This window comes from Schistosoma haematobium, chromosome 3 (assembly GCF_000699445.3).
Source record: "Schistosoma haematobium chromosome 3, whole genome shotgun sequence".
NCBI lineage: Eukaryota > Metazoa > Platyhelminthes > Trematoda > Strigeidida > Schistosomatidae > Schistosoma > Schistosoma haematobium.
The window spans coordinates 15,927,433-15,953,738 of record NC_067198.1 but is presented as its reverse complement, the minus strand read 5'-3'; the positions used below and the strand labels follow the sequence as shown (position 1 = coordinate 15,953,738).

At 34.9% G+C, this 26,306-nt stretch overlaps 2 protein-coding genes across 4 annotated transcripts; both read right to left on the bottom strand.

Annotated features, from left to right (window-relative positions):
* Positions 1–6,420: 6,420 nt before the first annotated feature.
* Positions 6,421–10,128, bottom strand: IMMP1L (IMP1 inner mitochondrial membrane peptidase-like). The gene is made up of 4 exons (XM_051213134.1): positions 9,867–10,128; positions 9,703–9,832; positions 9,022–9,190; positions 6,421–7,307 (listed from the first exon to the last, which is right to left on the bottom strand). Exons 2-4 carry the CDS (start codon positions 9,753–9,755, stop codon positions 7,092–7,094), a joined length of 438 nt encoding a protein of 145 aa, XP_051069072.1. The 5' UTR covers positions 9,756–9,832; positions 9,867–10,128; the 3' UTR covers positions 6,421–7,091.
* A 2,488-nt stretch (positions 10,129–12,616) lies between these two features.
* Positions 12,617–22,875, bottom strand: MS3_00005099 (uncharacterized protein). 3 transcript variants are annotated; one of them, XM_012937111.3, is made up of 7 exons: positions 22,818–22,874; positions 22,418–22,528; positions 19,104–19,481; positions 16,698–16,820; positions 15,697–15,920; positions 14,493–14,946; positions 12,617–12,834 (listed from the first exon to the last, which is right to left on the bottom strand). In XM_012937111.3, exons 2-7 carry the CDS (start codon positions 22,500–22,502, stop codon positions 12,653–12,655), a joined length of 1,446 nt encoding a protein of 481 aa, XP_012792565.1. In that variant the 5' UTR covers positions 22,503–22,528; positions 22,818–22,874; the 3' UTR covers positions 12,617–12,652. The 3 variants fall into 3 exon arrangements, with proteins under 3 accessions (XP_012792565.1, XP_051069070.1, XP_051069071.1); XM_051213127.1 differs by lacking the exon at positions 14,493–14,946 and having other exon boundaries at positions 22,818–22,875; XM_051213126.1 differs by lacking the exon at positions 14,493–14,946 and adding an exon at positions 16,332–16,535 and having other exon boundaries at positions 22,418–22,874.
* Positions 22,876–26,306: the final 3,431 nt, after the last annotated feature.

The following is a 26,306-nucleotide window of genomic DNA, read 5'->3' as shown; positions in this document are numbered from 1 at the left end:
GTAACCGTGTCGCGTAACTAACAGATGCTACACTATAGACTATCATCTGTCATTTAGTATTATCAAGCAGATATTTTTGGTAAAATATTAAATCAATAACGGGATGTATGCTTACTTATTTGAATATTTTCCTCACATAACATACTGCTAAGTTAATATAATAAACTTTTATTGAATATATTTTTAAGGTGTTACACATTAGATATAGATTGCTATTTTAGCCAAAAATGATTGAAGTGTATGATGCATATAAAATGACCTACATTTCTTCCAAAAAAAATATTGTAAATCTATTACTACATAAATAAATTTACTATTAAGGTCATTCAGGCTTCCTAACTGCAATTAAGTTAAACAACATTGAACTCAAAAATCAATTTGCCTTGTTGTGAAATCTACGTTAGATAACTAAACGAATATATTTAGTGACAGATTCTATGTCGTTTTGCTTTAGTAAATTAAAAACTAAAATCAAAGTGACAAAGTAATGGGTCCGTTGACAACAATTAGATGTAAACTGATTTAGTAAAAGACAACTTGTTCATGTGATTGGAATAAAATTGTTTATAGAAAGATGACAATGCTTAACTAACTACAGTATGTTAGGATTCAAGATTGATGAACTCTATTTTTTCTTAAATAGTTGGTTTTAAAACGTCATAAAATGAAATCTCTTAGTAGGTTGGTCAGATCCTGAGAGAAATGTGTTAACTCATGCCAAATTAACAAACTGTGATGAAATTAACAAGATGAATGCTAAGGAGTCGAAATAGTAGTATTATCGGTGCTAGTAAGAAAAGCAAACTATTGGGAATATGGTTCGAGAGTTCTAAGCCATGAATCTTCCTTTTCTCTGAAATGCACAAATAGTATATTATCCTGTTAGCTAAAGCATGAGAATAATCTCATCTTATGTAGTTAACCTTAATTATGGTCCATTGTATCATTATTGAAGGCTATGAATTCCTATTTTGAAAATGGAACAATTAAGTTGCGTAAGTAGGTTTCCCTATTCTATTGTGACTCATCTTTACTATTCAGAGTCCGATTTTTAAACAAGAAGTAAGACACGGTTTGCACCAGACATATATTGATTACAATTCACCTTTCACGACTTGTTATTTTTCAACCATTAATAGTTGGTTAATCTATCCAGGTCTTATGGTTGTCTTACAATGAAAAGGTTTTTATGCAAGACTGTATTCCAGCAATCCAAACTAAGACTAACACATGCAATACTTCAGAATGTTCCACTCCGAGGTTACTACAACTAATAGCGTTTTTTGGGTTCTACTTATTAGTATAACTAATGATAAATACTTGAAAGCATTTCCATAAAATCCCCGGTTAAACTACATCAGGTGGAGTTTTGTTCTCTGAGCTGGATGGTTCGGTCGTGGAGCTTTCTTCGTTCTTCTGAACGACATCATCAGCACAAACTTCAGATATTAACTTTCATTATGGTGATAATGGCTGAATTTTGAGAGAAGTGCAGATCGCCAATATGCTATGCATATTCGGATTACTGAGTAAAGGTTTATCGATGAATAAGTTGGGCCATAAGACCATTTGAATTTGACGAAAATCGATTTTCATTTGTTTCTCGAAATTCAAACCAGTGGAGTCACGGAAAAATCTTTCTTTCACTATGGTTTAACTACTAACGAGTAGGCAGACATGTATAAACGAAACTATATCTCAGTCAGTCAGTAACAACGTAGAACTTCGTACGTACGTATATCAGTTCGAGTTGCCATACCACATTAGCACAGAGATGCAGTTGTCGATTCAAATCCCATAGTGGTAGAGGTAATAAGAGTATAAGCAGTAATCGGGAAGATTAGGGTTTGGAGATGTTATTTAAAGAGTATAATCCAGTGAAATAGATTTGGAAAGAGGAAAAAAAAGGGACATGAAGGTCTCAGAAGATTAGAATTTGGGAGAACACAGAGAGTGGATGCACCTGCGCCATTGCAAACGATTTTGAGCCATATCATTCAGGGTCTCTAACCATCGGTTGCTATCATCTCGCGGTCCCCAACCAGGTAGTCTACACCTGCCAACATGACTCAGTCCACTTGTCAGTGACTTCATGGACTTGTGCCATGTTTTGGTTTGGCCGCCCCTAGCTTTCTTCCAACCTACTCCTATACCACTGAACATCGCACGTCTAGGCAGTCGGTCGTTGGGCATACGTAACACGTGTCCCAGCCATCTCAACTGATGAAGTTTCACTACTTCATCAACTGATTTGCCATCCTTACGTAGTACCCGTTTCCTAACAACTGCATTACTTACTCGATGGTCCCAGGATATACGAGCAATATTTCGAAGACACCTATGATCAAATACTAGTAGCCTACGGATATCCTCTACTCTTACTGGCCATGTTTCACTGTCATAAAGTAGGACGGAACGAACTGCTGCGCAGTAAACACGTCCTTTGGTTGATAGACGGATATCTCGCCTACGCCATAAATGACGCGAGTTGGCAAAAGCTAGTCGAGCCTTCTGTATCCGTGTTGAGATTTCGTCACACACCAGACCACAAGGGCTGATGAGACTTCCAAGATAAGTGAAGCGGTCGACACACTCAACTACACTCCCTATCACTAGTTCGGGTGTCGATGTAACCCAATCCTGAAGCAACATTTTGCATTTCGAGGGAGAGAATCGCATCCCGAACATGCTTGCATTGTTGCTTAGAGTGGTCAGAAGACTCTGCATTTTGTCAGCGTCTTCACCAAATAAAACTATGTCATCGGCATATTCTAAGTCAACAAGTGAACCTCCCGGTAGAAGTTCAACCCCTGGAAATTTAGATGAGGAGAGTGTTATCTCTAAAAGTACGTCGACCACAAAGTTGAACAAGAATGGGGAGAGTGGACAGCCCTGACGAACACCACTTGAGGTAATCAATTCTGATGACAGTTCGCCATAAGCTCTCACTCGACCAGTTGTGTTCGAGTAGAGAGCCTTTATAAGGTTAATGTACTTCTTTGGTACTCCTTTCAGTGACAAACACTGCCATAGAACCTCACGATCGACAGAGTCGAATCCCGCCTTAAGGTCGAGAAATACTACCATTGTGGGGCGTGTGAATGTGTGTCTGTGTTCTAGAACCTGACGTAGTATGAATATCTGGTCTATACAACCACGTCCAGGTCGAAAACCAGCCTGATTTTCTATAGTCTGCTCTTCACGAGCTTTAGTTAGGCGTCGAAGTATTATTGAAGCTAATATTTTAGACACTATATTAGTCAAACTGATTCCTCTGTGATTGTCACAAGAGGACTTTTGTCCTTTCTTATAGACTGGCACAATCAGTGATTGAGACCAGTCAGATGGGATTACGTCCAGTTCCCAAATTCTACCTAAGACATCGGTTAATCTCATTGCTAATACTGGACCACCATCCTTAAAAATCTCAGGGGTAAACTTGTCAGGGCCTGCTGCTCTCCCTCGTTTCAGATTTCCTATGGCTTTTTCAACTTCGTAAAGGGACGGAGGACCTACATTAACTTGCCATTCAGGTTGACTAGAGATCGTGGGAAACCGAAGTGTGGCTGAAGGCCAGTTGAACTGATCCCTAAAGTGTTCTGCCCATCGATTCAATCTCCTGGATTGAGAATGAATAATATGTCCATCTTTCTCTGAGATTGTTTCGCTAACGGTCGGGTTCCTAATTCCGGTTTCCTTAACAAGTCTGAACAATTGTCTGCTATTACCTATCGCCGCTGCCTTTTCCATCTCTCTTGCTTTCGCTACCCACCACTGTTCGCGATCATTGCGTAGACTTCTTGCCAGCTTGCGCTTAAGCTGACTCCGCTCTTCACTATGTTCAGAGCTAGGCGGAATGAATTTCCGAGCATCTATCAGTGAGATAGATGCTGCTGAGATCCAGTGTTGCTCCCTAACCTTTTGGTTTATCTTACTAGCAGATATCACTGCTGTTTCCACAGCTTTTCGGATATCATTCCATGCTGCATCGGGGTGGGCATCACATACATGGCTGCCTAACTGTTTTCCTAGTTGTTCCTGAAATATACTCTTAGCTTGACTATCATTAAGTAGGCCCCTAAGAGGTTTCCTTGCAGCGTCTTTCCTACGTCCAGTAAGACGCAAGCAAATACGCGCTCGCACTAGAGCATGATCTGAATCTAGGCATGTGCTCCAGAATGAGCGACAGTCTTCTATCGAGCCCCTCCATCGGTGGCTGATAGCTATGTGATCTATTTGGGTCCAACGTTGGGACGAATTAGGGGGTCTCCATGTTAAAAGATGTTTTTCCTTATGTTTAAAGTTAGTACTTGCAAGGAACAGGCGGTTATCTGAGCATAGCTGCAACAGACGGTCGCCATTATCTGTTCTTTGAGCCACGACACCATAAGATCCACCTAGGTGTCTTTCCCTATCGCTTAGTTTACCTACTTGAGCATTAAAGTCGCCGGCCACTATTACTACATCAGAGCGCTTAGCTTTTCGGAGAAGGTCGGAAAGCTTTCTGTAAAACTCATCTTTTACATCATCTGAGCTGCAGTCAGTGGGAGAATAGGCAGAGACGACGAAGAGGCAACGACGAGTGTCCCTATCTTTTCGAATCCTTACTGTTCCGTTTAGTCGGACAGCGCACAAACGACTGTCTACTGGGATCCACTCTAAGAGAGCTAGTTCTGCCCTAGGACTCAATGCTATACCTACGCCGGCGAGGCCACGGGAAGCAGAATCAGGGCTTCCAGATACACGAAGCGTAAATCGAGTTGGTTCTTTATTTTGGCATAGTGAGGTCAAATGAATGACGCTACTCGGATCCTGTATGCGCGTTTCGGAGACGCAGCACACATCGATGGCGCGAGATTCTAAAGTTTTAGCTAAGGAAGCCTGTTGTCCTATTTGGCAAAGTGTTCGTACGTTAAAAGCTCCTACGTGTAGTTTAGAGTGTGGTTTCAGGAGACCAGGAATGGCGTTCCACGTACTCGAATCGTTTGCCCCAGCGGTGCGAGGTGATAAAGAGACGCGGGGAGGGTTAGTCGGGGAGATAAGAGAGGTATTAAAAGGTGTAGGAAAGATTTGAATGTGACCACCTTGGTCTCTTGTGCTGTCACGGGTATGAGGGCCGATGTCACTTCCCGGCTGCCCACACCGTGGAAGGGTATATCTTGAGGAACCTGAAAAGGAAATTGGATTAGTGTTGGTCTTGACGACCTGGGAGCGTGACCGCAGAGCCCAAGGGACAACTGCTTGAGGCCGGTCGCGCACGGCCTTTTTGTGGAAGGTTTTTGACGTGTTAGCTCCGTTTTTCAAAGGGCCTTACCGCCGGAGACGGAAATCCGTGAGGTAAGGTGAGGTGTGACATTTTTAGGGTCGACCTTTTCTAACCCCACCCCTCCTTGTGGGAAGGCAGCATCGCTGTCATGCTGGATGTCCGAGGGAAACACCTTACTGCTGTCACACCCCTCTGCAGTCAGCAGTACGACTTCGCCCTCAGACCTTGAGTTGCTGCTTTTAGTCTTACCGTTCACCAATCGGCCTGCCTGGCATGGTAGAACCTGCAGGAACATATGTTCCAGCCAATATAGCTCGGTTGGGTCATCACGATAGGCAAGCCCGACCACCGCGTCAAGGTAGCAGCTTCGATCGGGGAAACTATATCTAGTAAATAGCAGAACCCAAAACTGCCTAAATTGACTACTTTTGTCAGGTGAAAGAGTAAATATATTGATGCATATTAAATGCGTAAATTATACAGTCTTTTGAACGATCGTGCTGCTAACTTTATTGTTACGGTCACATACAGTTAACTATTGAGATGGCTCTATCATTCTAGTGAGTAGATACACTCTCCTATCATATTAAACTATATTATCTATCCTAAGCTTAGATATGGAGCTGGATTAATCATGAGACTGATAATCTTTAACACAAAAAATTTGTTACAACCTAATATTACTTAAATGTTGCAAGGAACAGCCTTAACACAGATTAAATTCTAATTACTCTAGGACGATATTTAAATCTACTGCTGTAATTGAATAAAATAAGAAGATCGACTGGTTGACAGACCAGACAAGAGGGGTGGCCTGCTTGAATATCTGGGCTACCTGTTCCTGCCATCTAGATATTTCAACAAGTTATCTGTCCCCTTGTTTGTTCTCGCAGATCATTATGTCAAATAATTGCATAACTTATTCAGGTGCGTTTGTGAAAAATTTACGACCTTTCGCTGCACAAGTTACAAAAATGCTCAATCGGAGACATCATGATGCCTGGCAATATGCATGGAAAAAGGATGAATATTACTCAGATGTGGACTTTTACAATGCTAATATTTGACTGGCGATCACTCAATACTTATCGTCAATATCTATCAAAGTATAAGAAACGGAAACTCGCTGAAATACTTTGTGTTGAGAATTCTATTTTGTACCAAAAACATAATATTGAATAAACCTCATAATAAATAAAATAAGTAAATATACTCCACCATGTTTCAACCTTCCCCATTAGTAAAATAACCAAAACCACTGAATCTTCAGCTGTAATTTTAGTACGGTTTTACATGTAAGCGACCCAAAGCCCTTAAAAGTTCCACCATTAATAACTTCTTACACACATATACTTTTCGTTTGTATTTAGTCTGAGAACTTAGAAAAATATATTGAGAAACAACAAATGGACATAACGATCCATAGTTGAGACAAGCAGAAACTAAAAAAGAATATTTAGTAGCTTTCGTATTTTTTCTTCCAGTGTCAAATATTCCTAGGTATGTACACAGGTTCTGGAATACGTGTTTTCTACACATGAAAGTCAATAATTTACAAATAAAAGTAAATCTTCTCAAATTCAAACCAACGAAAATAAATTTCACAAAGAAGTGGAATATGTACAACACAGAATGTTAGAAATGAAGTAAGGAGTAAATAGAAGACATTGGTTCCACATAATCTCTCCAAATAATGTCCCCAAATACAGGTATTAACAACTGGAAAAATTTCAAAAGCGGTGGTCAATAATTAAGAGTCAAATAAAATATAAAAACTCCATGAACATGGTTATCAAAAACCCTGATCCTTTTTCTGTTCTCCTCTTCATTTTAAACCACGTTGTACAAATGCAGGGTCGCACGGTTCATCAGTCGTGCAAGTAGCAGGTTTTGGTGTTTGAAGGCGTCCAAAATGACTTAACGGCCATACACGGAGAAATACTTTGTACTCTAAGTGAGAAATGGGGACGGGGCCATAAGACCTTGAGTCTAATGACTGTAATGTATTGTCACCTTCTAACCAAACATGACCTCGAGGTACCTGAGAGGATAGAGGAGAGTCAATACATTAATAATTCTTTCACATTGCTACCATTCTATACGTTACTTCAAACTAAGGCAAATTACTAAGGGCGAAAAAGCATAGTCATGAATGAGGAGAGGTTCGAATGCCATATTGACTTAAACTGTCACGTTAAAAGGGTGTTTTTAAACTAGTAAAGTTCCTTAATTCCAGTGGTAGTGACAAGAAAAAAAGAGATCAAAATCATCAGTCATAGTGTTAAAAATGAGAACTAAGATGAAAGTAACAACTCCGTTAGTACTTAAAATGAAACAGGGTAGATACCATAATCTTAACGATCAGTTTTATTCAGTCTTTTGTGGTTTACAGTTGCTGATCTTAATTATACTAGTTACTTGTGAAAATCTCCCCCGAATACTCTGGTACGGTTGACGGACAGGAAAGTCCTCCCTCCCGAAGTGCTCTCACAAGGCCACGCATGTTCAGCTACTTCCGGGGAGGTCCTACTTACTGCCATCTTGCGGTAGGGTCAGCGTTTGCGAAATTGAGAGGACAAAAAGCGAATATCTGACGTTTTAAGCGGGTTGATAGGTATGGAAGATCCATCTAAAAAGCTGGGAAACTCTGATTCTAAACCTATGGTGCACATGGGCTCGGGGATCCTGAGGTAACAGATAGCGTGTAAACCTACTGATTACCGTCTACCATGGACTGCATCTCATAACGTTGTTCCACTGCCTTGTGGCCCAGACCTTTAGGTCAAAGACCCGAGGAGTGGCCCCCTAGGAAAACCACCTGCTCCGGTTTAGGTGCACTGGTAGAATTTCGACCCTCACAAAAACCGAATGAAGAGTTATAGTGCGTATATATTTGGTGCCCTCTTGTACCAATGTTTATGTATATAAATAAAATAAACTCGTAAAAATCAGTTTTACAATGACTTCATTATTCAAATTAGTGACCCAGTTCGAATATCCGTAGAATTAATTTACTATGTACAAAATGACTGACTTAAAAATTTAACCAATAAGTCGAAATAAACTGGTTGAGGATGTACAATATACGTCTGTATCACATGTTGGTAGATGACTAATATAACCAAAGACTCATTTGTTTTTTATACAACAGCAAGAATCAGATTTTAACTGTTTAACAGGCGGCTACATGAGGCAGAGATAACACTTTAAAAACATTAATAATTAACCATTCAAGTGTCTCCAACCATTATTAATCATATGAAACAGGAACTACTAACTCGGGGTACTGTTAATAGTGAAATGTTAAACTACGAAGAAGGAACAAGTGTTCAGCTCAATTACAAACTACATTATTGGAACTATGGTAAAAGATGAGAGGAATTTCTTAACTGAAAACTGTACACAAATTTATGTAGCTTAAGGTTATTAACCACAGATGTGGATAGTGATCTGGCTTTATTAGTTAGTTTGTGGGTAAACCAAAACTGACCATTAGAGACCTGTGATGATATAACTTAATTAAGGCAAATATTCGCAAGAATATTTGCTCAAAAACATTTTGTGCATCTTACGAGTCCTAATACCCCATTCTCCTTTCCTTTTGTTCCTCCCGATTCTTAATTCGTTCACTGGCGATAGCACCTCTCTTCTGATATTTATACTGCTATATTGCTCTAAAAAGTCAATGAAAATCTTGACGAATAAAACAAGACCTGCTTTCTTTTGCAAGTAACGACTTTATCGCCTGTATTTACCTGACGTGCACGAGTAAAGGCTGGGAGGGTGATTCTGAATGGAGAAATCTTATATAGTAAAGGCAGGGCTGTTTTAATCGATTTCCACGTTCGCCGAACTTTTGATGATCGATGAGACCATAATTTATGGACCTTTGAGCGACGCTGGACTGACCTTGATAGTGTCCACCTAATAAATGAGACCAAAAGAGGGTTATAAATCTCTGTGAGGACTATGAATTGTGATTTGCAATTGACGGTTAAGGTTAGGAATTATATTTACGGTCTTCATGGAAATCAGCTATAATGTCAAAACTCCATTTTGCCAAATTGGTGAGTGAAGTTCGCGCAAAGATCCGAGACCTGTTGTTTTATACCTGATTGGTTCGTCCATAAATTATAGTCTCGCCTTTTTTCATTATTGTATCTACGGTACGCTCTTAATATTACGACATAAGTCGTAGAAACCTGAACTCCGAATTTCGGGGAAGCCTCTATAGTGAACTTTGGGGAAATGGCACTAAAACCCCAAAATTTCCCCAGACCTGGGGAAACTCCCCAATATTTCCCTTTAACCTTGGTGAAGGTCATTTGACTTTGGTAGTTTCCCCAAACTTGGGAGATTGGGAACAGACACGGAGGTTCGTGGCAATTTACCGAAACCACACATTACTGACGAATTCTAAGAATTGCTGTCTTTACCTGCTTAGCGATGATTTCCATATTACTCTTGTCCCAGAAAGTAACTCGGTCATCGCCAAGACCTTTGATACGCTTTAGAACATACGTAGTATCATACTTTCTGCGTTGACCAGCAATCACAACATCTCCTCTATAAATATAATGGTTTTTTGAGTGAATTATACCTTCTAATACGTCCCAAAATGATTGAGAGCCTTTCAACAACTAGATAGTCACCATCGTTAACAGTAGGTTGCATACTAACACCGTCACACTAAAAATATAGGCAAGCATTTGTTCGGAACTTGCGTAAACTATTGTACCAACAAGTGAATGATATTTGTAAGTTATTATACCAGTGCTTAAGGCTATTATTCCCCGAAATACTCCGGTCGGTAGCCTCTTCAGCATTGACCTTGAGTGGTTAAATCTCGGCTTAAGTGCAAGGACACTTCGGGTGTAGAAAAAACATGCAGTGTCATCTAAAGCAATGGATACGGCGTATTCAGCTTCCTTATAGTAAAACGTGAAGTCACGATTACTTTTTGACCTTTGTAAGGAATTATTTACAATAAGACCATTCAAGCCCCAATATTGTAAAATTGAGCATTAACATTACCTGCCATTGGTACAGTCTTCAGTTCTAATTGGAAAAGGATAGATGTCTGAGCGGCTTATGTAATTCCCGGCAGTGGCTTTCCTTGCGTTTTATTGGACGTTCTTCTTAGAAGATCGAGAGATGGAACTCCAGTCGTGTGTTGAGTTCATGAGTTCCATTCGTTTGTGGTTCGCTGGGAAAGTAACCTTCCTTCCGTCTATATGACAAAAGAAATACATTTAGTTCGGACAGCCTCTTGTTATACGGCAGCCATGTCATGCAGAGAATTAATCATCACGAGGCATCATAACCTTTATAAATGAAGATGCTTGGCTAGAGATTTTTAACGAGGTTGTTTTCTACGGGATGGAGTTGGTTACTTTATGCCCAACCCTCTTCCTTTATCCGAATGTGGATCAGTGATCCAAAGGACACAATGGTGGATAGTCTCGCAATGTGGTGGATTGATTAAGGTTAGCCATTAACGCCGTCAGATGCCACCTCAATGGTCTTAAAGTTTAGCGTCCATGCTAGAGATCAAAGATGTTGAGTTAGATTGTGGCGTGAAAAGTCGTAGATACCCACTGTTGAACAGTCTGAAATTAGAACGAAACGGCCATACAGCGCTTCCAGGTTTTCAATGGCTGTCTAACTTGGGTCGGTTCATGACATGCCGTTCAACATTCCCCAAAACACTTTAGTAACAATTAATAAGGGCCTGTTTCAAGTACGTCCTGTTAATTTTATCAGTATTTCTGTCAGTTATGTCCATAACTAACCAATCAAATCATTGTTCAAGCGCCCACTACGTTGATCTATTTGGATGTGTTTGCAAAGTATCTCTGTTGCATGTGACCTACCACTTTGGAAATATTATTATCCTATTACATTGTTGTGACTCGCTATTCTGTTCATTTCGATAAGACACGCAATATGTTTGTGTGTTTCACTTAATAACTGTAATTTTCTTTAATTATTGTACTAATCTAATTGTTTTTACTTTCAGAAACAGATAAAGTTTAAAGCCAAGTTGTCCTTGTTCTGACTATAACTTTCACATAAACTCTGCTCGCCAGCATCGCGTTTACGGTTCTAGTAGTATATCTGTAAGACAAATGAAATACTACAATTTCAGGTTTTGATTTCTCAGCACTTTTTAAACTAAAAAATATATTTCTCTCTCGGATTTATTTATTCACAGTTTAATTTTAATTTGAAGAAGTCACTATGCTTCGTGCTATTTTTATAGAAATAATGTAGATTTGCTCCCAGTTGTGAACTGAGCAACATTTACGTTGTTTACTTTGCTAGAATGCGTTATAGGTCAGATTATTATCGCTACATCCAACCGCAATTTTCATGATCAATTTCATGGACTAAATAAATTTATAACAACCTATTTCGTGCGGTTAAGAGTTGTTCGAATACATCTTGATTTATAGCCTCTGTTTAACCTGCTACTCACAGCTAGCTTACATGCTCAACAATTCTAAGCTTCCCTCTGTAGCACTACTATGAATAACTCGTTCAATATGTAATCAGAATATCGAGTTCAGAGTAAGTCTCTGACAGCTACGCTTGAACCGAAACATCGTCAGTTGTCCGTAAGAAATTCATGAAATCACCATTGTCACGCGAAAAAATTTTTTCGATCATCCTAATAATATCTGCTTTCGCTCTCAAATAGCCCTCAGATCAACTTTTTCTTTGTGAGTGTTAAGAGGTCAAAAACTTTCAAGGAATGTCAAACAGGACATGACTGATGTATGGTCAGGTTTATCGGTCATATAACAAGTTAAAAGCTACCATGTTAATTACCTGAATTTGTCTGTTATTGGGATGAATGTTACTTATACAGACAAATATAAGCGATATGTAGCACCAGCTGAAAACGGGATGGCTGTCAGTAAGAGATCGAAATGAGGAGAATAGGAAGAAAATCAGACAACAGTCAAAATAAAGACAGAATTAGAGGAACAATGGCGTACGTAAGGGAGAGCGCAAAGAAGATGTACAAATGATGCATTTAATGTGTGATCATATTTCATTAAGCCACAGTACGATATAACGTTAAACAATAACTTGGTTTTCCACACCTGATTTCTCGTTCACTTCATTATTTCTACTACACATTAATGATAAGAAACTATAACCTAAAAAGGAAATAGTGTTGTATTCAGCCGAATCTAATTAAGTGTTTAAATAAAAAGCATAGAAAGCTCACTCGAAACTTTTGACCTATATATCAAACCTTGTCGTATTATAACTCTTATTTTAATGGTGTTTAATATCCAACCGGACTATTTGATTGTGTGTTGGAAAAACACTGAGCAACTCTTTTTAGAATTAGAAAAAAGTAAAGTTAATCTTTATTTAGCAATTAATATTAGTTCCAAAGCATTCAAAGTTCATTTGTTCTGGACCAGGGCATACACGACCACCATTTCTAGGTGCTGGTGAGTTGCATTTTCTATATCGACTACGTGTGCCCAATTTCGATGCACATTTTGAATTACAGTTACTCCAATTTGACCATCTCGACCATGAACCATCACCTGCAAGATAAAATGTTAACTTATTATCTGTATTATATAGTGATAAAAGCGCTTTCCTCGATAAATTTGTCTCATTGAATAATATTTATTTGTTCTAACTCTTTATTTTACAGTAATCATTAGTTCACTTAAAGGCCTGAAAGTTTTGGAAGCTAAGATACGAGCCATATATATGAGTCTTGTGACATGAAATAAAGGTGACCTCTCATTAGCAGTATTAAAATGGTGATAGAACAAACTTATAACATAGAATTTTAAGGAAATTCAATCGAAACTAGTTGATAATATCTATTTTCAAATAATGTTATTAAATCTATTGGTAAAATAATTTTCCCGATGAGATTTAATAACGTATTGCTGAAATCAAGTGGATTAAGTAATGTTCATGTTTATATCAGTCGACTGTATTAACGAAACTAGGTTTTCAACATTCTAAGTGGCTGCTGTAATAAAGTGGATAGGCCATCTAACAAACTGGTACGCAAACGGGATCACGGAAAACATATATATATATATATATATATATATATATATATATATATATATATATACATATTTATTTATTTATTTATTTATTTATTTATTTATTTATTTATTTATTTATTTATTTATTTATTTATTTATTCAATAAGTATCATTAAGTCCAACTAACAAATGAAAAATGAATTTATTGGGCACATCATTATTTATCACTTTATTTTACATAGTGACACTTTAACTGTCTCAGCAGTGCATTGGTAAAGAGTTTTGTTTGTTTACCTACTCCACTTATATGATCGATTGATTCACTACAGGTATATATTTTTATTTTTTAATATGGTCTTTCCAATTAACTTTGTTTAGGAAACTAATAAATCAAAACTGTTGAAGATAACTGAAAGATTACAAATATATTTTAGATCGGTTTATCTGAGAGGCCGGCTCTGTATACAACAAAATTCAAACAAATCTATTCACCAATATAAGAAAATAATAGTTTTTATAGATATTAGTGTTTTTAGGTTAACTTGGAATGATCCAAACCTAGGGGTCTAAAATGTTCGGGAAATGAAGTTGGACAAAAAGATTTGTTTTGACTAGTGTATTCAAAATCGTCCTGAAGTAAGTTGGTTACTTCTGAAACACAGTGAAGATAGAAATGTTAGAAGAAATCTAACGAACCGATTTTACTCATTTGATTCCCTTCAGTTATTCTGAGTTCAACCACAAATGTAATACCAATTAAACATTTGCCTTTCTCAGTCCGTCTTTCCGCACTGCATAAAATCTTTTTAAAATTTGATAAGACTTATGGCATTACTTTTATTGGATTATAAAACTGTTGTTTTAGTTTATATTATGTAAATGCAAGAAATACGGAGGATGATCGGATTTCATGCTTTCATTGATATAGAGCTGGGAAACTGTAGATTTATAGACTACCTTCAAGAAGCTGTCAGACAAAACGTTTCGGGCAAAATGGACAATTTGCTATGTAGGTATTGGTAAACTTAGAGACACTCTTGTTGCATGAGAATCGAGATTTTAATGTAGTGTAAAATCACATTTCATTATATTACTTCAGTTAAATCAGTCAGCAGATTTCATGTTTAGTTTGTTAAGTAAATTTAACATTAGCACAAATTGATATCATTTTATAGATTTTATAATAAACTCACCGGCTCCAATAATAACTACTGCCTCACAAGATTTTGAAAAATATAAATTACTCATTTCATCAGCAGATGCAATACTAATTTCATATGGTTGACCAATTTTTAGACCAAATATTTCTACAACATAATTTTCTCCCCATGGATCTAATTTGTTTAATTTAACTTCTTCAACATAAAGTTCAGATTTTCGATAATGAACAGAATTTATAAGATCTAAAACATGTACTTCAAAATGAGATGGTATACGACCATATGGTGTTCGACGCCATTTAACTTGTGCAGATGGACTACGATGTATAGCTTGAAAAAAGCATGTAGTTGGTGGTTCAACTTTCACGTCGGATGTATGACATGCTTCATTTATCCAACAGTGAATTTTACGTGTTTCACTTATTGTTGTTGTTGTTATCGTTGTTGATGCTAGTGGTAACTTCTGTTCATTTTGAGGGTTTTCGTACTAAAAACATTTATTACTAGTTAACATGTATTGGATTAATTCCATAAATGAAATATTTTATTTAAATAATAAGTGTTTCTTTGAGAACTTTTGACGCTGTAATGGTCAGACAATATTTTAATCGAATTTATAAGGTCTATTATTTAAGATTAAGTTTTGTTTACTTTCAAACATAAATATAATATTCTTGGTAATTAGGGTTAAGATAAGCGGCATAAATCTGCTGGTCGCAACATTACCCATGTAATCCTGCAGAAAACCTATACTCTTTTCTGAATTAATATTGATCCCATGTAGAAGTTTGCATGAAATAGCCGTTGATGTTGTCAGGGGGTGACGATGAAAACTCTACAGCTAACTTACCTGGTTTAGAGAACTAAGTACAACCAAAGAGATTCACCTGGGCTTTAAATCATCCCTATCATTACGAAAATAATTAATTTGTTGTATCTCCTTAGGAATAATCTATCAGCAGTTTTATCTACGAAATAATATTTGATAGTTATTCTAAGTAGTGTTACTGTAAATCATGACGGTAGGCAACCGCTTACTTTTAAACAAATCAGTAGTTTCCAGAATACATTTGCATTCTATGTAATTTAGTGACATTGAATGTTGATAATAAGCACGACCCAGTACAATGATTGGGTTGGCATCCCTTTCAAATGAACAACGTGATAAATTGTTAAAAAATATAATATTTCAAGTTAAACGAAACTAATCGAATATTCCTAAAAGAACAGTATTCACCTCTTTTATGGAATTAGATTCATTTAGTAACTTTCGGATTTGGAGTTGTAATCCTGGTTCACATCTTCTACCAGCTGGTGCCCGAGTTAAATTGAGCATTAATTCCCAGGGATATTCTTCTGGTAGTTCATCAATTGTAGGAATAATTGCTGAGCACTGTTGCAATGCTGTCCATGGTCCCCAAATTTCACCGCGTTCTGAATGTCTTTCCGTGGTCCGATCATCTATGGTCATAGAAAAGACGGTAGAGCAAATTATTAACAGTATTGTTTGTCGGATGACATATATATATTGTTGGCTATAACATCTGCTTATATCAAAGGGTCTGTTGCATTGGTTCAGTCTATGAATAATCATTAAGATTTGAAGTCACTTTACAAGGCACTGATTAGAAATAAAGTCACTGCAGTTTACTCGTTAGAACTAAACAATATGTACGAATCTTATTAATAGAAACCGTCTTTATTTAACACAAAGCCCTGAAGATGAATGACTGCAAACACAAACGATTACTGGTCAGCAAAATGACCCGATTAACATGAAAGTAAGATACACTTTTTGATACAAATTAAATATGATCAAATATCATTTGAAATACCAATGATTGTAAGGTATGGGTTTTGTTGGTCACTCACCAGATTATCAAATCGTGATCCATTAATAGGTTGACTAACTGTCCACCATATTAAGACCAATATCTAGCGTATAGTAGTGAGTGAGATCGGAATGACATGTTTTCTAAATCAACCGCAAAATTAGTTGGCTCATTTCAGTGTTCTTGCAGATTGAGTCCAATTACTTTACCCTTAGACATTGTGCCCACAGTCTCCAGCCATAGACTGGTGAATGAAACAAATACCACATAGGTTACTATTTAACGATTAATCAATGTATATTAAGAATTATAAATTAGAGATATGTTTTCCATATTAGTAGGTGCGTGTATGACAGATAATAGTCAAGATTAACATCAACTGTAAAAATAATACTACTAGTTTTACCTTCCATGTTCATTTTATTCTCAGTAGAATCCGTAAAATCACATCCATTTTCTTCACATTTAGAAGAAAAGTTTTTAACATTTGATTTTGACAATGAATGGAAGGAATGATTTTTGGATGAAGCTATAATTAGAAGAAAATAAGGAGTGTGTTTTGTTTTAATAAATTCTGAAACTGGAATTCTTGACAATATTCACACCTAAAAGTAGATTATAATAAATCATTTTAAAATTTTGTAGGTTCTTTGGATGTTTATGGTAAGAAGTGTGACTTTTAAAGTTCTCAACAGGCTTTCATTGTTTATTTACATATGACACAATCCTTATCAAGTAAGTTCCATTTTCTGGAAGATAAATCCATAGACCCTCGCTTTATTTTGTAGAAATTAGGTAATATTGCCAATGGCATATCTCACAACGTACTTTTAGATGTAGAGTTATCCAACTGGTCTAAATAAGTTTAGAGGACTGAAGACTTTTCAATTTTGAGTGAAAAGGTTTTATTACTTAGAATTCGCTCCGATCACAATCGAAATTAGCTGAAGTACGAATTCTAGACTGTAAAGGTGCTCATGCCAACTGCGTACTCCTTAACGTGATAAAAATCTTATGCTCAATAGCGATTACCTTTCCGACGTTATGTTAAGAATCTGTGGGCTCTGGAGGTTAAATGTGCTAAAGCATGAGTCAGACATCAGTTACAACATTTGGAGACTGTCGAATGTTATTGAGAACTAGCTGATATCTGGAGTGTGAAACATTAAATTCTGATTCATTGCTTTGCGAGTTTTGTGATTCTTGAGAGGGAAGGAATTTTCGAGTTCGAGCCTCAGAAAGGTTTTGTTCATAAACTGGGGATTAAAACTTCAAACTAATGAGATTCCACAAAGCTTCTATCCTAATGCTAACAAACATATTTCGAAATGCTTTATTCCGATTTAAGGATAAGACTTCGTTTAAATCCACACAGAATTGCGTCTATAGACTATGTTATGTCGAGTGTGATCAGTTCTACATGGAAGAATCTTCTAGTGAAATCTCGACTCGTACTAGGGTGTTGTACAAAAGATCCTAGTGATCCTGTCGAGTTGAAAATTTACAAATTGAATCTGTAATAGCAAGCTATATTTAACAACCACGGAATCGATATTAAAAATATCTAAAGGTTTTTCAAACTGTACAGACAAGTGGGTAGCTAAAGGGTTTCGCATATGGCCCCAGTAGAAAAAAGGTTTGGCTGTTCAACTGGGACTATTTGTTCAAACAACTAAATCTAAACTTGTTCATTTACCATAAAATGTACACATACACACACAAGTTTTAATTCCACCACTTCATATTACAAATTACATATTTCAGGTACCTACCATCGTACACACAAATATACGATGTGATGTCACACAAAATCCCCTTGACCAAAAATATTCACATGACATTGACCTAATTTGATTTAGATTAAACTAAGTATTCTGCCTTATCCCTTTAAACAATCTGAGTTTGTGTTAATTTAATTCGATTATTAACTTTTTACTCTGAATAAGTGCTTTACATTAAGTTATGAAACGTCAGAAATACAAATTTCGACTCATTGAGGTGTCATGAATATATATATGGTTTTAATGAATTTTTACTTGTACCATTCTTGGTGTTCTTACTTCACATCATGGGAATAGCTGAAGTTCCTTGTTTTACAAGTGATTCGGACATGACAATTAGCGACGACCAGACATAACATGCATATAGATTTATTTTACACATAATATTTATTTACTTTGAACAGTGAACTTTTCATGTCGATTAAGACAATATAATATAACCAAGAAATTAAAAGTACCAAGTTATTGGTGCATTACAAATGAAACACAAATTTGTGTAGAAAAAAAGAATTATACTGAGTACGAATTGTGTTTTGATTTAGAAACTAGAGTATGCGATAATATAATCATAAAATTGTCTCTTAATTAATCTATCACCACATTAATGACATAACTAAACAGGGAATAATAAAGTTGAGAATGAAATTATTTTAATAAGCTAATGATAACATAATTCCGTTTTACTTTTGATCGATCAATTATTAGTCACATAAACTTTCCTGAATCCAATGTAGGGAAGATAGGTCTTGTTTGTGTGAGTAGGCTTTTAAGCTACGTTATTAAAATCCAGTAGAATTCATTTAAAATATTATTTGAACAAGCTTCTTTGAACACTTATTAATATTCAGTAATATATCCTTTTCTCAGTTACTAATTATAACAGAAAATGATAGAAGTGTGTACTTTTAAGCGAAAATAATTATATGTATAGCCGACTTCAACAGTGTAAAATGGAAAAATGTAACAATAAATATTATTTCATGTTGAATAGGTCTATAATGTACCAAATTACCAAAACGAAAAACGATTACTTTTGTAGATACATTGAAGCAAATCCTGACAATGTTTGACATCAATTTGAATCAAACCTTCTTCTGAGCAAGTAGATAAATCACCAGATAAATTAACACCTTTAATCATTGCTTGTGACCATAACAATTGTTCATTAATTGACTGAAATTGACATATTCGTTCTCGAAATAACAAATTCTCAATAATTTCCGATTTATTATTATTATAGTGATTTTTACAATGTTTATTTTGTGTACATCTTTCCCATTCGGACCATGTTGACCATAATAAAGCAGACCATGTTGGATTCCATGCAGTTGGTGATAAACTACTGATAGAATGAAAATTTGAATCTTTTGGTAGTTGAAAGTTTAAGAGTTGCCGTAAGAGTAAATTTTCTGAAAATAAAATATAAAATAACTATAGTATTTTCATTAATAATAGACTATTTTATCTATAGAATACAGAATGTAACATTTATTGTCAAGACTATAATTTATGAACGAACCAATCAGATATAAGATAACGAGTCTTGGAATTTGGCGCGAAATTTATTCATATATTTCGCTAGATAGCAATTTGACAATATAGCTGATATCAGTTCATGATGAAAACCTTAAATCTAATTCCTAATCCTAACTATCAACTGTAAATCATAATTCTAATTCCTCACACTGGTTCATAACTTTCGTTTAGTCCTAGTTGATAGGTGGACGTTCCCAAGGTCACTTTAGCATCTCTCAAAGGTCGTCCATAAATTGTAGTCTCACCCATTTATTGGATAAACCTATAAAAACAAATTACTGTTCGTAGCATCATATTGTAAATTATTGTATCACAAACACACTTTACATCCATTTATTTCAATAAAATGATGAATATTAAAATTTCTATTTTCCATGTCGATGCTTCATACAAAACCAATGGTTAGTACATATTCTGAAAACCTGTAAAGTGGAGTTACAGAATGATAGTAACTAAATTTGAGAAGAAAGTGAATACACTGATTGATATTTTGATAGATGGATAGTATCCAAACCTCATAGTTCTGAATTTACTGTCGAAAGGTGTTAGGACTGACTACAATTCAAAGAAAACAAACTAAATTTCTCAAAATAAATGATACATAATGTTATTTTTTAAATTTCTATTGCCCTTTGGACGATGTTGATCTGCAAATCTGGTAAAAGGATTTATTCAGTTCACAAGTCAATGAACACATTTATCAATAATGAATTTAGTGTACTGGAATAAAAATGATCAACACTTTGATTTTGCTCTAAGCATTTATGTTAGAAAAAGGGTTCGACAAAAACTGACTGACATAATTAGTCAAACGAGCTATTATAGTCTTTATTCTTTAACATAAGCTTTTAGTATTGGGAAGTCTGACTGAGCTTGCAAGTATTTAGCATTTATTTAATTGAGGAAAACGGTGCATAATGTACTTTGTAATTAGTGAGTAGTTCTAGTTTCGAGATAAATATTCAGATAGAGACAACTACAAAAGAATGTATTTCACTCTTTTTGGTATATACAATATATACGTATCATACTGTAATCTTTCAGGTATTCATCAGTATTACTTTGTCCACAATCACTGTTCCCTATGACTATGATAGAAAAGTTACTTGTTGATTTGTTGACGTTTATGTTTGAATATTTACTTAACACTACATTTACTTTATTGTTAATTTCGTCCGTATGGATAATATTGTTAAAAAAAGTAAGAGTGAACTGTTTTTTATTATTATACACATGAATTGGTTAAATGGGAACTGAGAAATCGGACTTCAAAGTATATTCCAGAAAACATGAAGGTCTATGGTTAAACCTTATAACTTGTGAAGAAATCAGTGGTTATTTGGACTCAATAGCTTGGTGGATATGCTTAGTTGCATATAAGGGTTAGATTGTGGGTTTGTGTCTTAGTGTGAACATAAACATTGGGATTATTATTATTATTATCAGCTTTATTCAATATTATATTTTTGGTACAATATAGAATTCTCAGCGTAAAGTATTTCAACAAGTTTCCGTTTTTTTTTCTTCTTGGTCGATCCTGTTGATAAATTTTGAGTGATCGCCAGTTAGATGTTAGCAGTTCAGTATATGAACATCTGAATAATGTGCATTGTTTTCGCTGTATATTGCCAGTCCGTTCCCGTCTCCTACATATAGCTGAAGCCATTGGAATTCGTACATATAACCCCAATTTATGTGTACAGAAGAAATACGTGACCCCCCTATCCCTTCCATGGCCGGTTATAACTTAACTAACAATTTTTTTTAAATTTTATTATTATCATTATTTATTTTATTCTATTTGTGTTATCGTTAACCTTATTTCCACATCCATTATTTGTTTGTGATTTTCCGCCTCTTCGTATTCTTCACTATCTAATTATTTACACACATCTTATTACGTAATGATTTTAATGTTTTGTGGTTACTATTCCTAGTCTATTTACCCATGTTTGACCTTCTATTCCCAACGTTTAACTATTGATAAGAGTTTTGTTATTGTATTTTATTATTCTTACTATTATCAGTTCACCTGTCTTCCTACTATAAACTTGTACTTTTACCTATTATGTGTAGAGACTTATTCTATTTCATTGTGATTATTGACCCATATTGCCTTGATTGGTTTAAAAATTTTTTCGTAGAAATGAGTATGTTTAAGTGGACAGAAAGGGACGTTCAATGTATTTTTTTTTAGATAAAATCAATAATCTCATTACACAGTCTGAGGTGAACACATCAAGTATGAAAGCTATTTTATATTCAAACAAACATACAAAACTCTCTATTGTGATCGGAAATTTAGCCATTCTCGTGTTCGATTAGGTGTCATGTTAAAATCAAAATATTAATTAAGAGCCATGAAAGTATTGTGTTAAATATTCTACATAATATTTCTTCTTTTTATGAGATCTAAAGTGAACTTTAACTACAGACTGGTAATATAGAAGGCTGTATCATTAATCAATAGAAATGTAATCATTGATCCTCCTTTGTGTTGTCATACTGTTTATCCACAGTGACTAAAAGGTCATAACTAAAAACTTAACAAAAAGAAATTTTGTTCTCTCAGCTATTAAACCCAAGTTGCTTAGTTCTGTAATAACAGATTTGAACATCGATCAGTTTACATTTGAATGAACACCTAAGATTCTATTTGTGGTCTATTTAATTTTTATTTATCAAAGGATATTCAATGTCTTATATTCACAGAAACTGATGTTTATAAAATTCATTAGAATAAATTATAATCATTAAAACCAATTTTTTAAATATCTTCTTCAATATATATATGTATAAAAATACTCACTTGAATATTCTTCTGAAGTGTCAACAGGGAATCCATCAATTTCTATTATTATATATATCAATATCACTGTCAGTGTATATTCCATCCGTAGAATTTATTGAATACAACCGTCTGTTATAGGTTAAAATAATTGACATATTATAAATCTTCAAAAGATTTTTAATCTGATAGTTGAGATCATGAGTCAATTGAAGCTAGACCACCATGGAAAACCTGGAAGCCATTTCGTTCTATTGTGGGACTTTTCAGCGGTGCACATCTATGATCCCGCCTAGCGAGAGTCAAACCCGGGACCTATCGGTACCACGCACGAACGCTTAACCTCTAGATCACTGAGTCGGTATCCAACGGTGTTAATGTCTAACTTCAACCAATCCACAAAATTAATCGTTATACCTACTTGTTAAACAGTCATTTGTTGAACGTTGATTAAACACAAATTAATTGATTGAATAAGTGATGAATAAAGGATCTTAACTAATTTAATACATTTAACATACACACATTTATCTGTCCACATACCTACAAATAAATCAATTAAATTTAAGCTTTATACCATTTAAATTTGTTTTAAATATATCAGTACAATTATTGTATTGGTTGATAAATTTGAAAGGGGACTAGTAACCAAGTGAAATATTTTAGGACACAAGGTGTTATAATTTTTAAAAAAAAGTGACTGATATCAAACTAAGTTCAATACCATATTACAATAAAAATAACCAGGAAAAACGTTCTGTAACTAATCTACAAATACTACTTATCTGTGTATACCATCCTACTAGTGTTTTTCATATTGTAAAAGGTAAAAAAAATATAACCTCATATAGTTGGGATAAAAAGTATTCAATTTTTATTCGGCTTTTATTTAACCAGCCGATATTTTTTTATAGGTATGAAGAAGGTTATAGGATCAACTTAGCCTTTAAAACAAGTTAGAAGTAAATGAAAATTTAGAAAATACTCAACAAAGTTAACTTGCATATAGAATGAACATAACTGTTACTATGACAATGACAATATAGAAACCAAAGCTAAAACAATTTGAATATACCTTCGAATTACAAACAAAATTATTTGACTTCAATTGATCTAGTTCCTCTTATTTAAACTGATGGCATTTTCATAGTTATGTAAGATCTTTAACTATATGTCAATATTGTTAAATTACAAACTTGTTAACTTACTATTATGTTTATAAATAACACAGTGAATGTACTTTTTTATATGAATAACCAGACATTGAATAGTATTAGTTTTATGTTCATTAGTGTGTTAATTAGATCGGTATCAAGCCACGAAAGGTAGCAAATCGGAACATTGTATTTCTTCATTTAATTTTCATTTATCTTTTCTTGATGTGAAAATTCACCTCATAGTTCAGTAATGTTACGTGTATACGTTTAGAGAAAACACTAAAAATATTTGTTAACTCAATGATTATTCATGTTGATTTCCTAATTGTACGTCATAAAATCCTATGACGGAAAAATCTTAAATAATTACTGTTCTGTTTATGTTTAACTTGAATCTCTTCTTGTGTAGCACTGTGTTTTGCTTTATGCTACTTATTATTCATAAGTAGCTTGCTTCGTTTGACCAACTTTTAGAGTTTTCAGAATGGTCTCATCGCCTTGGTTTGGTGAATTCTGTATTTTATCAATTCGCTATTTTCTTTCCGTTTATTCTTTTTCTTTCGTCATAGTAGTTAAAGGTCCTGTTTCACTGGCTAATTTTATTTTTACGCTCGTTCCACATTTTTTCTTAAATTTCAGAGAATATGTTTATTTCGAAACGAAGTGCATGATTTCGTATCATCATTAGCTCATATTCGTGTTAAGTTCTACTTTGTTTTAAACTGAAATTGGGAACTTCACAACAGAACAAACTTATGCTCTCATTTCTTATTTTGCTTATTATAACGGTACGTTTGAAATGTTTTATTATACAAATCGGAATCCTTATACTGAACTTATGGCAGCAGAATTTCAATTTGGTTGGATAATTAGAGGTTAAAGTTAGATGAAAAATTTTGAGGACGTTATTTCTCAAGTCAAGATGGAAATCAAAATTTTCAACGTAACTGGGAAGCCTTTGGTAGAATCAGCATTCAATAGTTCGACAGCCATAAATTCCTAGTGACTGAACAGGTCTGTATTATGTGACTGAGAGTGAAGTAAAATGGTCAGTAGTATCTTGAGCGTTTATTTATGATTTATTATTATATACTGTGTGTAGTGACCGCTGATTTCTCTAATTTACATATGTTATGGTATTCGAATAAAAATATATCACAATCAATCAAATTATTTGTCGTGTACCTCTTATTAAGTTGGGATACTACTCAGTTTTCTGAACCTCTGAAGCTCAGTCATGGAAAATGTTTAAATGGTCTGACGGGAATTTACAGTGTTTTGTCAAGTGCTCCGATTGCCCCAAGTATTATATTACGAAGAAATTATTCCAGTCATTTGGCAAATAAATAAATGCAGATATGTAGACTTTATATTTGGATAGTTAGTAATAGGTAATCAGTTTATAATCTGTCAAGCAAAAACATAAAGCTGATAAGCAACAAATTTTAGTACAGAATATGCAGAGAGCAACAGAATAACGCCACGATCATATAGTGTGCATAATAGAAAATAATTCTGTTCATTCCTTCAGATTTAAATGTACGTTGACTGAAAGTATTCCTAGGTGCTCATCAATGAACACTTAAAATTAAAAATCAAAATGTAATGAACAGTTATGAAGGATTCATAAGCAGCTGATTTCGCTGTGTGTAACAAAACATCTTTCCTACATATTTCACCATTCAAACTAGTAAAGATCAATTTTACAGGTTAACTTGCAAAATAGTAACTCCTATTGAGTAATTTAATGGAGTAAGGTGGACAAAAAATTCACTGTACAACAAATTGACTAAAATATTCGTTTTATTGAGCTCAACAATGTGCACAAACTGCTTTATATAAAGTCCAGTACAGGGTTTATAAAACTCATGGAAACCACAATAAAGTGTTGGTTCTGAATGGAATGATTTACATTTATCAAGCCTTAAAATGTTATGTTAAATCCTAAGGATAAAAGACACTATACATAAGCTAATACCATAACCTATACATATCACTTGTAAAACTGTTATTGAGTAATTTGAAGACAATAGTTAAGTCACCTTTATTTCTAACGCATGATAAGTGGAACACTTTCAGTTTGCCCAATCAGTCGTCATAAATTAGCTTTTCTGTTTCTGAAACCAACTTAATTGTAGCGTTTTGAATCTTTTCTAACAACTATCTTTTACCAGGCGAATAAGTCCTCAAAATGAATGGCTTCACAAATCTTCAATATCGATACCGGCACTACCTGTTTAACTACACATACTCCTGGCTGAAGACGTTGGTTCAAGCATCCTAACCAGATCACGTTTGGGCACGCATTGTTGCACAGACACGGGGAAAAATTCATTTCGACATTGAAGTGGTCACTTTTCCATTTCGACGACTTTGAGAGGTTTATATCACATCGATCGTTCCATATTTGAAATGCAATAGGTCGGTGGCATATTTATAACCTACTTTAACCTAATTTTACCTGTGCATTTAGGTTTTGGAAAATACTAAATGATGGACAGGTATGTGCATCGCCTTTTTTAAATATATTTTAGCTAAATAAAACCTTTGTGTCGTGTTGTTTAATTGCAGATATATGGCTAGTAGTACGTGGGTTTGGAAATTTTGTCGTTTGATTAAGACACTGATTCTTCTGTCCATTTATTCAACAGTACTACTGCATCACGTACTTCAAGGAGTATTTTGATTGACTTAACGGATATTTCTTGAAAAGCAGTTTTATACCAAACGTTCTCGACATGTGATGAATTCGA